Source organism: Euprymna scolopes, chromosome 14 (genome assembly GCF_053919585.1).
Source record: "Euprymna scolopes isolate OS-2025 chromosome 14, ASM5391958v1, whole genome shotgun sequence".
NCBI classification, from domain to species: domain Eukaryota; kingdom Metazoa; phylum Mollusca; class Cephalopoda; order Sepiida; family Sepiolidae; genus Euprymna; species Euprymna scolopes.
The window spans coordinates 32,464,333-32,477,992 of record NC_136495.1 but is presented as its reverse complement, the minus strand read 5'-3'; the positions used below and the strand labels follow the sequence as shown (position 1 = coordinate 32,477,992).

At 34.6% G+C, this 13,660-nt stretch overlaps 1 protein-coding gene across 1 annotated transcript in view; it reads left to right on the top strand.

The window, feature by feature from the left end:
* Positions 1-1,519: 1,519 nt before the first annotated feature.
* The window catches only part of LOC145292711 (uncharacterized), a 123,730-nt gene continuing 111,589 nt past the window's right edge, over positions 1,520-13,660 (top strand). The window contains exons 1-2 of the mRNA XM_080138748.1: positions 1,520-1,561; positions 11,302-11,442. Of these exons, the coding sequence (XP_079994874.1) occupies positions 11,337-11,442 (106 nt within the window). The 5' untranslated portion in view covers positions 1,520-1,561; positions 11,302-11,336. The remainder of the gene's footprint in view (positions 1,562-11,301; positions 11,443-13,660) is intronic.

Genomic DNA, 13,660 nt, shown 5'->3' with positions numbered 1-13,660 from the left:
TCACCTTGTTATTTTTGTTAAAAAATAAAGGCGGTGCATTTTAAATCAGAAGGAGGTGTCGTTTTGTTTCATTCATTTTTTTATTATTTTGTTTGGGACAAAGAGATATAATTTTACTTAAACTTCTGCACCCCTACAGGGGAAATGCACAGTGGTTGCAATGGAATCGTTAAGTTTTTAGGGACCATTAAAAGTCATTTTCACCCAATATGTGTATTTGTATTATTTGAACTACCATTCAGACAAAAAGTCGAACTTGGGAATTGGTATGGAATTTCAAACTGAACCTTAAATTTAATAAATGGAGGTAGATTATTCTTATTCCATCAGCAATGAGATAGAATTGTTTATTCATATTATTGGTTCTTATACAGTTTGTGAGCCACACTTAAATTAACCCTTTTGTCAGCATCTTTTGTTATGCGATACAACGGGCGACAATTTTTTGATTGCAAATTGAGTAAATTGTAAAATTCGTTTGCGTTAATATATATATATATATGTGTGTGTGTGTGTGTGTGTGTTAATATGTGTGTGTGTGTGTTATATGTGTGTGTATGTTATATGTGTGTGTGTATATGTGTGTGTGTGTTTGCGTTAATATGTGTGTGTGTGTGTGTGTGTGTGTGTGTGTGTACAACATTTAAACCAAAAATCAATAATATTCACATGCACACAATATGAGGAGGAATAAATGCCTGTCAGCTCATGTAATAGGGTTCAACCACTCTATTAGGTCTTTGTTTTACTGATTATCTAGCCAGCCACCCTCTTCACCAGAATGGCTTGATTTTGAGAACCGCTTTAGTCACTAATGGCCCGAGTATGTGACATAAGTACTAGGTTACTGGTACCATTAGCACCCAACAGAGTGTTCTGACTCCCAACCTTAATGTGATGCTGCTAGAAAGGTTGTTGGTTGGTTGTTTTTGTTTTACGGCATATCAACCCTTTTCAGGTTATTTAATGTTGAATCCAGTGATTTTGAAGAAATTTTTTTTAATAGAATATATATATATTTTTTTTTTTTCAAGTCGGTTTCTATTCATCCCATAGTTGGGACCCTATCAGGTACTACCACTCTGGGTCAGAGTGGACCTGGGAGCAATGGCAATTAAAGGGTGGCTCCACACTCCCCAAAGCTAGCAAGCTGAGGCTTCACCATCGGATATAGTTTAAGGTCATATCCAGGACCTACTAGCAATGTGATGTGATGTCAGCTGCTGAAGTAGGAAAAACACCACCAATCAATGAATCAAGAAAAGAAAATAAGAATAAATCGTCTCGTTCAATTACGTTTTAGTTTGTACCCTTAGCTTATCTGAATGGCTTCAAATAGTTTTTTTTTTTTTTGATACTCAGTGATTAGTGATCTTCGTCTTCTTCTTCTTCTTCTTATTTATTTATTTATTTATTCATTTGTTGATTTATTGCACATTTGCTAAAGATAAAGATGTTCTGGTTTAAAGGTTATATTTATTTTACTGTTATCTATGTCATTGGTTTTGTTATGAAGCTAATTAACAGGTTGGTGAACGTGAAACAAATACCTTCATTACGGGTCAGTAAATCTATTTATCTATCTATCTATCTATCTATCTACTGTTGTATTATTTGTATTCTTCAGACTACTGTTGTCATCTTGAGTGTTATTTTCATAACGTTTCGTCTGATGTAACCTCCAACCTTTTTCGGGTGCATCTTGTTGAATTCAGAAACCGTTCTATCAAACTCAAGAATCTGCAGGGAATCTCAAATGTAATTTTTTATTTAATCTACGGTAGTAGCATGCCCTCGTTCCGTCAGCCATAACTGGGTAGAAGTCCTTAGTAATTTGCAATTGTATTCTTAGTATCACCCGCACTGAAGATTGAATCTGAAAACAGTAGTCCAAATAATCCAAATAGTTATATGTAATTATTGCTGTATATTTTTATTCATTAAATTGTTAACCAAACCAAATTGTTATAAAACTAATTCCTTTAATGCTATTTTAATTTCTATTTCTAAAATTATTAGATGGAAATAGATTCTCAAGTTTTCAATCATTATATATATATATATATATATATATATATATATATATATATATATATATATATATATATTATCGTTTTATCTGCTTAGTTACACATGTTTCGGTTATCGAATCGTATCAATGATCTAGTAACTTCATCAGACTTTACAGAAAAGTAAAGTCTGATAAAGTTGCTGGATCATTGATACGATCCAGTAACCGAAACATGTGTAACTAAGCAGATAAAACGGTAATAAAAATATATATATATTTGCTCTGAAATAGTATTGAGCACTTTCTTCAGGTTTTTACGAATTACCATTTTTGCTATATGTATATATATACATATATATATATATATATATATATATATATATATATATATATATATATATATATATATATATATACTCATTTAAATTATATTATTATTATATTAGGATTTGCTAAGAATTGTAAAGCCAAATATGACTTTGTATACGGTAGTTTAAATGCTTAAAAATTTCTTGCAAATTCTAAAGAGTCATTCTCTTTTTTTAACTAGTAAGAAAAGATTAACATGGTTGACTTGTTTATGTAACAAAACGAAATGCATGCTGGTGGATTTAATTTCGTGATTAATTTTTTTTAAATTGGATTTTTAAAAATCTCGTTTTAATTTATACGATTGCATTTTGTAAAAAAAAAAAAAAAATAGCCGATGAATAGCAAATAAATAAAAATACTAAATTAATTGTCGTAGTCACAAGAAAACAACACAAACAGACGTGAAGTTTTATAATCTTATTTATTCATATTCTTGGATTCTTCATATTTCTGTTCTTATCTTGAGAATTATTTTCATGACGTGTCATTCGATGTAACCTCCAGCTTTCTTCAGTTATATCTTGCTGAACTCGGGAATCTTTCTCTCGAACTCTGTAACCTGCACAAAATTTTGAATGGAATCCTTCATTTAATTCATAGGGGTAGCATGTTTTCGTTCTGTCAGCCATGACTGAGTCCTAAGTAATTTGCAATTGTATTTTGTGTGTCGCCCGCACTAAGGATTAAACCTTCAACCTCCAGAAGAGTGTAAGTTATAACTGAATTTTACCAAGTACTTTATCAACTATGCCACGAGTCTTGCGGATTCCTGAGTTCAACAGAAAGTTTCCCGAGTTCGACAAGATACACCTGAAGAAGGTCGGAGATTATAACGACCAAAATATTATAAAACTGACACTCAAGATGAGAACAGTAGTCTGAAGAATCCAAATATTATAAATAACCAATCCTCATCTCAAAATTTCAGAAAAATAATTTTATTTGTAAGAAAAAAATATGCATGAATCAGCGACTGCATTCTGTTGTTGGCATTAGTTTCCTCTATTCTTTCTTGAATAAAGTACTAACAGGAAACACAGCATAAAGGTTGCCAACATCTATAGCGACTCGTCCGACTAGCAGCAAAATCCCACCCCTTCACAGTAGAGGTGCCTAGGTGCCAGAAGATTTGTTTTCTTGGACAGCTTGCCTTTAGAAGTCCCTCTCTACGTGATTAACTGATTTAAAAGAAATTGGTACAAAACTGTTTTTTATGCAGCCTGAGGTGTTTGTTAGCAGGCAAAAAGATAAGAAAAGAAAAATATGGTTACTACTTCTCTTTGCATGTTTGCGATCTTGTCACCTGAAATGCAGATGAAATACTTCTGGTTCGGAATGAAAAGACTGATTTTTCAGAGACTGGCGCAGTTTGGATTTAGATGTTGGAGTAGCATGTTTTGACAGCAGGGTTATGAGTTTGGGAGTAGCGAGTTTATATTTGGAGTAGTGAGTTTTGACAGCAGAGTATCGAATTTGCAGTAGCAAATTTTGACAACAGAGTGTCGAGTTTTGGAGCAGTAGTAGTAGTAGTAGTAGTAGTATTTGGGTTAGAGCTCTATACCATTATTTTTTTAGCCAGTCTGAGAAATTGCCTTTGGATAGATGGGCTGTTGCATATCCTCCTCCCAGTCGGGTGACTGGACACTGAAGGATCAGGTACTCTGTGTCCTAAGAGGCTCCCTTGCATTTTGGGCAGATTGGAGAGTCTATTTGTCTCCACCTGTGTTTGTTTACTGCAGTCCTGCAGGCATCTTGTTCTGATCCGGTTTGCGGCTACCCACTGCTTCCTACTATTTGTAGCGAAACCTGGGAGGTGCAAAGTTGGGTTTTCAATGATGTTCCTTTCTTTTGGAGTATTGTTTCTCCATTCCTCCTTTGTTTCAACTGGGTCGAAATTTTTTATTTTTGAGTTATAGAAAGGCTTTCGGGACTTGAGTCTGGAGATATCTGGGGCATTTAAAAAAAAATTGTTGGATTGGTAAATCCATGGTGTCCTCCGACATTTTGGACTAGCAAGGTTTGACAGCAGTGACAGATTTGGAGTATTAAGTTCTAACAGTAGTGCATCAAATTTAACCTCGGAAACTGTTACTTAGAAAGTGGAGAATAGTTAACTCTTGACTATTTAACCACTATTAACATCTATCAGGTATGTGTACACAGTTTGATATATATATAGTGTCATGATATATGGAAGTGAAACCTGGCTGGTGAGGATTGAGGACATGTGTTGCATGAAGAGAAATGATATGAGAATTACACAATAGATGTGTAATGAGAGTATTTTTTTTTATTGACGTTTTACCCTAAACAAAGCACATGGTTATTTAGTCATGAAGGGCTACTATTTGGTACCAGATTTGCAGAGATAATATTTATGGAGTTGGGTAGCTAGATCTTTGCCCACATTACACTTGAATTTCTGCATGTCAGTACAGTCAGGGAAGCAGGGGCCTGGGAGAGAATTTCAAAGTGCAACAATCTGAGGGTAAAAGCTATTTGAGTCGAAGGCTTTACAGCATCTAGGAATCTCTACAGTGAAGGGGTGGGATTTTGCTGCTTGTCAAGTTTGTTGAGGGTGTTATTATCGAGGATGTTGTCATCGAGGGGGTACTAGCACTTTGAGTTCGTCAAAGCACTTGCTATTGAAATAACAGAAACAGGCACAAGGATGCCACGTTTCAGTGATGGGACAGAGGTTGGAATTTAGTTGATAGTTCAGGACCTATTAGGTTGGCGATTCTTTTTTGAACCCTGCCTAGGAGCGAGACACTAGTTGCAGATACACCAGCCTAGATGTGGCAACAATACTCCATGCATGTGCGAACCGTGGCCTTGTAGAGATACAGGATACTCTCAGGTGTGTGTAGTCTTTTAGCACATTAGAGAGAGCTCACCTTCCTTGCAGCAGCTTTGGCAATTGTCTCAATGTATTTAAAGATAAGTTTTGATCTGATGATGCTAGAAGATAAAATATGGACAATATAGTAAGATGTATGCAGAACAGGAGACGTTGATGGTATGGCCATGTTAAAAGAATGGATGAGCTTAGTAGATGTAATACAGTTTGTCAGTCAGAACTTAGGGATGATGGATAATATGCACTGAGAGTTTGTTTAAAGTGAAGCTGGTTTGTGCAGTGCCAGACTCACTCTCTCATTCCAACCAGCTCATTCTAATAGCAGGACAGGGCCGAGACAGCACAAGGCCAGGTGGGATGCAGAAGCTGCCATGTGTCAACAGCCTCCTATATACAGTGCTTGGTATTCCCAAATGGTCCCCCATCTGGTACCAGCCTGGCTTAACATTGCTTAATTTTGGTGTTCTAATAAGAACCAGTGTGTCAACGGGACAGGTGCTGATCAACTGCATTTCAAACTGTCTAAATTTGCAGTGCCCTTTCTCCCTCTTTGTTTCCTTTCCTTCTTTTTTTTCTGTCTTCCTGTGCCTTTATTAACAGGGACAAAACATGTAATGTTTTAACCTTATGCTGAATAAATTGAATTGAATTGAAAACATGATTATGCCGTATGCTTAGTAGATGTAGTACAGTTGAGGTAGCAGGGAAGGTTTACAGAAGAAAGTCAAAGAAAACGTAAGAGGAAGTGATAAAGATGAACTTGCGAGAAAGAGGCATAAATAAAGACCTGGCCAGAGATAGGGCAGTTTCTAAAAGCCGTCTAGTGCATTCCAGCATGTAAAATGGATGTTAAACTGAATATGATGAGATTGTCATGGTTTGCTAGGTCGTCATTCCCATGTTTGTAAACAAAAACACGCTGTTGACTGAAAGATGACACTCCCAAAAATATGTCACAATCACGCATGCTAGAAATAGCAGCAATCATTTCTTCAACAATAAAGAAAAAAACACAAAATTCAATTTTTCGCAACGAAACAAAATAACAGACTTATAATTTGGAAAATAAAATATATGCACGCAATAAACGCCACAGATAATTTTGAATGTAAGATAACCCAGATGAAATAAATTACTGCACTCTGTTTTTCAGTGCTAGTCGACTGTAACATGAACAGATTTCCATGAAACAAGCGGCTTTCACAGCAAAAGGTCTGAACAGCGGGGAGCAAGGAGCCTCTTTAATAGCGACTTTGACGTACCAAATCAAATGAACTGAGCCCAGCAACCTGTAACGACTCCAGCTCACTTGCAGCTTTCAGTGACTCCAACTTACTCCTGCAGCGACTCCAGTGACTCTAGCGGCTCTCCAGCTCACTCCTGCAGCTGTAGTGCTACCAACCACCAGCTCCTGTGGCCCACTGACATCCAGCTACCTGCCCTAGCACCCACTGACATTTGACTTATACATACAATGCCCACCAACGTCTAGCTCCTCATACCAGAACCCACTGATTGTCCAGCTACCTGTTCCAGTAACCACTGATGTTTGCCTAGCCGTTCCTACCTCAGGGACCTCACAAGACGTTCATTCTTGCTTCAGCTAACCCTGAATCTATTGCCGTACATCTTACTATTTATTTCTTGGTAAAAATAAAACACAATACATATCGCTTTTAACCAAACATCTGTGTTTGTCATCCTTCTTTTCTACTGCTATTACTTCTTTTCTTTGCGTCTACTTTATTAATTCTATGGTCGATTGGCACCTTTATACCTTTTGACACCTCTGCAATATGATATGCTGCAAAAGCAACCGTGGAATTTCCACAGATCCTGCTATTATAGATAAACCTTGTCAGTTTCGGAATTTTTTAGATGAGGATTGATAATTTGTATTATTTGGATTATATGGACTACTGTTCTCATCTTGGTTGCTATTCTCACAACGTTTTGGCCCATGTAAGCTTTAATCTTTTTCAGATGCAACTTGTTGAATTCGAAAATCTGCACAGAATTTCTGCAAGAACCCATTATTAAATCCATGAAGGTAGCTTGTTCTCATTTCATCAGTGATGACTGGGTGGGTACCTTATGTAATGTGTGATTGTATTTTGAGTATCACCCCTACTGAAGACTGAGCGTTCAACCTCCAGAAGATTGTAACTGTGAATCTATATCCATTGCATTGTGGTTCTTCAGGTGGTTGAAGGTTCAATTCTCAGTTTGGACGCTACTAAAAATACAATTGCTTAAGACTTTTACCCAATCATGGATGACAGAACGAAAAGAAACTACCTCCAGGAATTTAATAAAGAGTTCTTTTAGAAATTCCATACAGATTCCCGAGTTATATGTAAGCATTCTCAAATTTGAGAAGATGCACCTGAAAACGATCGGAGGTTACATCGGTTGAAACGTTGTGAGAATGGTATAAAAGATAAATTCTGCAATTTGAATAATCCAAACATCATCTTTTTGGGTGGCACATTTATGTTATATGTTTCTTTCCGTCTTGATTCTCGCATATTTTTTAACAATGCATAGTCTTTATAGAAATGTGACTTTCAGCTATATATATATATATATATATATATATATATATATTATTATTATTATTATTATTATTATTAATATTATTAGGTTGGTGCAAAAAAAATACCGCTTTGTCACATATGTTACATATATATATGATTTCTGAATTAATTCATTGATAAGGCAGCTTGTGATATCAATGATGTGTTTGGCCTAGAAACCACTAAAAAAACATGTGGCACAACGGTGGTTCAAGAAATTTCACAATAGTGATGAGAGCCTTGAAGATGAAGATGGTTGTGGCTGGCCGACTGCGGTTGATAATGAAAGTTTGAAAGCCTTAATTGAAGCTGATCCTCACAAAACCACATGAGAAGTTGTTGTTGAACTCAAGGTCAACCACTCAACAGTCGTTTGCTATTTAAAGTAAATAGGAAAGTCAAAAAAGTTGGATAAATAGGTGCTGTATGAATTGAATGATAATAAAAATATCGTCATTTTGAGGTGTCTTCTATGCTTTGTCTGTGCAATAAAAACGACCCATTTCTCGAGTGAATTGTGACGTGTGATAAGTGGATCCTCTACGACAACAGTAGTTGGATATTGGAGAAGCTCTACAACATTTCTCGAAGCCGAAATTGACCAAAAAAAGGTTATGGTGACTGTTTGGTCGTCTGCGGCCGGTCTCATTCATCACAACTTCTTGAATCCGGGCAAAACGATTACAGTAGAGAAGTGCTGCTGACAAATTGATGAAATGCACCAGAAGCTCCAACGTATGATTGGTCAATATGAAGGGACCAATTCTTCTGCATGACAACGATCGCCTGCATTCTGCAGAAGCTGAATAAATTGGGCTACAGGATTCTGCCTTGTCTGCCACATTTACCAGACCTCTTGCCCATCGATTATCACTTATTCAAGCCTCTCAATAACTTCCTGTGCGAAAAATACTTCAAAAGCCGAGATGATGACGAATCAGCCTTCGATGACTTCATCGCTACCAGAACTTCGGATTTCTATGCTAATGGGATAAATAAACTTGTTTCTCGTTGGCAAAAATGTGTCGATTCTAATAGTTCTTATTTCGATTAATAAAGTTTATTATGAAAGGAGTTATGATCCTTTGAAGTTTGAACGTTAAAAACGACATTATTGTTGCACCAATCTGATAACAGGATAGCGTGTGTTATTTATTTTGTGTGCCATGCTTAAATCCAAGTGACTGTCGTTTAATTGTTATGGACTTAGATTTCTTGTAATAAATAATTTTACCAAGAATTCTTTATAAGTTTCGGTTTTGGTTTCGATTATAGTTGATGACAGTCAAATCATTTATATTTTCATGAATAATTTTACCATATAATACGGCATAATCAGGTTGACACACCGGTTCCCACTGGGTCACTGAAGTTAAGCAACGTCAAACCTGGTTAGTAATAAATGGGTGACCATTTGGGACTTCCGGGTGCTGTATGTGCTCTCTGCTTATCTCAGCATTGTTTCCAGTTGTCTTGGACTTCCCTTTGCCACTTGACTCAAACAGTGCCGATTCAGGAGAAGTGTGGTTGGAATTGTGCAACTCTTGCCTCACAATTACATGCACAGCTGCCCCTACATCAGGTATCTTTTGTCTTTCAAGACTGAATGAAGGCATAAATTTTTTTCGCATCGAATTTTACCAAGAATTCTTCATAAGTTTTGGTTTTAGTTTCAATATAACTGATCACACTCCAGTAATCTATTTTTTTATAAATAATTTTATCAAGAATTCTTGATAAGTTTTGGTTTTGGTTTCGATTATGGCTGAAGAAACTCGTTATATATATATATATATATATATATATATATATATATATATATATATATATATTAATGTATTTAGGCAGCATTCCTTCATTTAGGCAAACATTATTAAAACAACAGAGATACCTTGCTTAATGATTCTTTTTTTTTTTTTCATTTTTTCGATCTTTCGTAAGATTTTTTTAACTTCAAGATGGAAGGTATTTACAAATGTTCCATGGTTCACACGAGCACTTTCGATTCTTACTAATATCAAACAGTTTCTTATAAATAATTACTTTCCGAATTATATTTTTGATCAACAAATTAAACTATTGTTACAGTCCCCTAAAAACCTTAACAGCAATACTAGTCAATCTTCTAACACTAACCCTATAGACATATTTTATAAAACACCAAATGACACCAAATTTTAAAGTGGAAGAAAAATAATTAAAAGCATCATACATAGATATACAGCACCTCTAGAGAACAATTCTAAGATTAGATTTATTATATACTATAAGAAGTATCGAACCCAGAACCTCATCGTTAAAAATAACTCCTCGCCGGCGACAAAAATGTTGGAGCAAACCAATATTGTGTACAAATTTCAATGCCCCTTAGGAAAGTGTAACTCCGAAGATAAAAACGCATATATTGGACATAAAAAACAATATCGTCCCGTCGATTAACGATGCATTTGAACAGTACTAGCTCAATATACCAGCATTTAACAAATCAACATAGCTGCCCCCCCTCTAATCTTAGAAAGGTCCTTGTGGACAACACAAGGATTTTGCAACGAGAAAGTAATTGTAAAAAATTAAAAATACTTGAAGCACTATATATAAAAACCCAGCACCCATCTCTAAATAGCATTAATTTTGAAAGTAGCAATAATGTGCTGAAATGTTTAGCATAACCAGTATACGACTGGTTTTACTAACATTGCCTTTTATCATCCTAATTTTTAATCGAGTTTTTATCACTCGTAAATTGACTCTTTTTTATCATTCGTAACTATATATTTCACTTCTATTTTTAATATTTTATCTCCACCTGATGATGATTCAAGAAAGAATCGAAAGCGCTCGTGTGAACCATGGAACATTTGTAAATACCCTCCATCTTGAAGTTAAAAAAATCTTATGAAAGATCGAAAAAATGAAAAAAAGAATCATTAAGCAAGGTATCTTTGTTGTTTTTAATAATGTTTGCCTGAATATATATATATATATATATATATATATATATATATATATATATATATATATATATATATATATATATTTCATAAGTTTGGATTTTGCTTCCGATTCAAGCTGATGCATCCAAGTCATACGGATATACTTTTTTTTTATTTTTGAAATCGCAACTTTATAATATATAACAATTGATAAAACATAATTGATAAAACTCTATAATAATATATACGAAATCTGCAAGAATCAAAATATCATTTTTAAGCGTACTTTATGCTATGCTGGGCGTCCCTGCTAGCCTAGATAAATACTTTTGCAGTTTTAAAAAAAGAGCTACAATAATATCACGGGTCTTCATTTACGCTGAGCATCTACAGAATGCCAAGATCAATATATTACATACGAATGAATCCCCTGTGGAATTTCCACAGGTCCCACTAGTATTATATTATTATAATATATTATATTAATGTGCCTTTCCTTTCAGCTCGATTATCAAGGTTAATGTTGTTCTGTTTTATGTTTATTTGTAGGTTTGGTATATGCATAGTCGACATTGACGACCACAATGACAGAAATGTCCTTCAGGGTTTTCTTTAAGAACTCGATCATTTTATTTTCACTTTTCTCCATTGTGCAGGGTGCCAGCAAAAATATCCAATGCAAAGCTATAGGTAAGAAAACGAGATTGGTTTATTGAAAGGCTTACAAAAACAAGTAAAAAAATTTAGTAAATCTTACTACTACTACTACTACTACTACTACTACTACTACTACTACTACTACTCATCGTCATAATCATAATCGTCATTAGCAGCATCATCATCATTATAATTGTCGTCATCGTCATCGTCCTCGTCATCATCATCATTATAGCTATCACCATTGTCATCATCATCATCATAATCGTAACCATCATCGATCCTCATTGTCATCAGCAATCCTCCTCATCATCATAAGCATAATCTTCATCATCGTCAGCATCATCATCGTCATCATCATCGTCATCACTCTCATAATCACCATTATCTTCACTAATATTATCATCATCATCATCATCATTGTTATCGTCGTCATCATTAATCGTCATCACCAGCATAATCATCATCAGTAATCATCAGTGCATAGCAAGGGGGGGCGGTTCGCCTCGGGCGGCGGCATTTTGAGAGGGGAAAAAAAATGAAAGTAAAAAAATCTGAAATTTTATGCCGAAAAGGTTGTAAAACATCGGGACTTTTAGAAGTATCGGAATCATAAAAATGTGTCCCTATTTTATGAGCGGCACACGTCAGGGGCGGCATTTTGAGAGGTTAAAAATAGAAAATCGAAAAAATAAATAAAAGCTAACAAAAATCGGATTTTTTTTTATCGAAAAAGTCGTAAAACATCGGAATTTTAGAGATATCGAAATCAGAAAAATGTGTCCCTATTTTATGAGCAGCCCGTGTCCGGGGGTGGCATTTAGAGAGGGTAAAAATATAAAATAGAAAAAAAAAATGCATAAAAGCTAACAAAATATCTAAAATTTTATACCGAAAAGTTTTTAAAAAATCGGAACTTTTGGAGTAATGGGATCGGAAAAATGTGTCCCTATTTTACGAGTGACACATGCCAGGGGGCGGCATTTTGAGAGGATATAAATAGAAAATAGAAAAATAAATAAAAAAATAAATAAAAGCCTACACACAATTTGAAATGTTATACCGAAAAGGGGGTAAAAAAATCGGAACTTTTGGGGGTATCGGAATCGGAAATATGTGTCCTTATTTTACGAGTGGCACATGTCAGGGGTGCCATTTTGAGAGGGTAAAATAGAAAATAGAAAAAATAAATAAAAGTTAACAAAATTTTTTAAAATGTTATACCGAAAAGGTTGTAAAAAAATCGGAAATTTTGGAAGTATCGGGATCGGAAAAATGTGTCCATAATTTACGATTCCAAAACCGATTGTTTTAAATTTTTAATTTAATTTTTTGTTATTGGTACTAACGATAAATATTTATTGTTTTTAAATTATCATTAAAATTAAAATGATAATTGCATCAAACTACGATGTAAATTGATTTTATTTGTAAAACAAAGTTTTTTAAAAAGTTGCATAAATTCTCTAGGTAAACTTTCAAAGAAATTCATACTTAAAATTAATTTATGGATTACGAGAATTTAAAGTCAGTTTGTGGAATAAAACAATTTCGTTTATACACACACATACACACACTCCTCGTCTTGAGTTGAGCATATTGAGAAGTGATACACGAATAACCATTGACGTATAAAGCGATGCTCTTTGTGTAAACAAAGCGAGCTTAGGTATTTTGGACGATGTCAAAACATCGTTAATTCACGACTCGCACAGCAGCCGCCGATTCGTACAAGCGGTCGGGTTTCAATCCTGGCTTGAGGTAGTTGCCTGTCTAGCCGCACTGATGAGCTGTGAAACAGCGAAACAATACTGTATATGGATGACTATATATATATATATATATATATATATATATATATATATATATATATATATATATAAGAGAAAGAAAATTAAAACTGTAAGTTGAAATTTACAATCAAAATTTATTGCTTGACTGAATACTCCAAAAAACAATTTACAAAGTATTTATTCCGCGGAGTTTCAAAGAATGCTATTCTTGCTATTCTTCTCATCAGAGGACAGAAAGAAATCAGCAAATTATATTTGCAGCAATGCTAAAATTTGCTGCCTGTGGCATTAATGAAACCATAATTTATTTTAGTCATAAATTGCAAAGATATACATGTCCTTTGAAAACAACGAGTGAAAAAATGAGAAATTAAAAAAAAATACAAACAAACCGGGTATAACATTTAAGCTTGCATGAAGATTCTTTCAATGTAATCCGAAAGGGGAAAATAATTCTT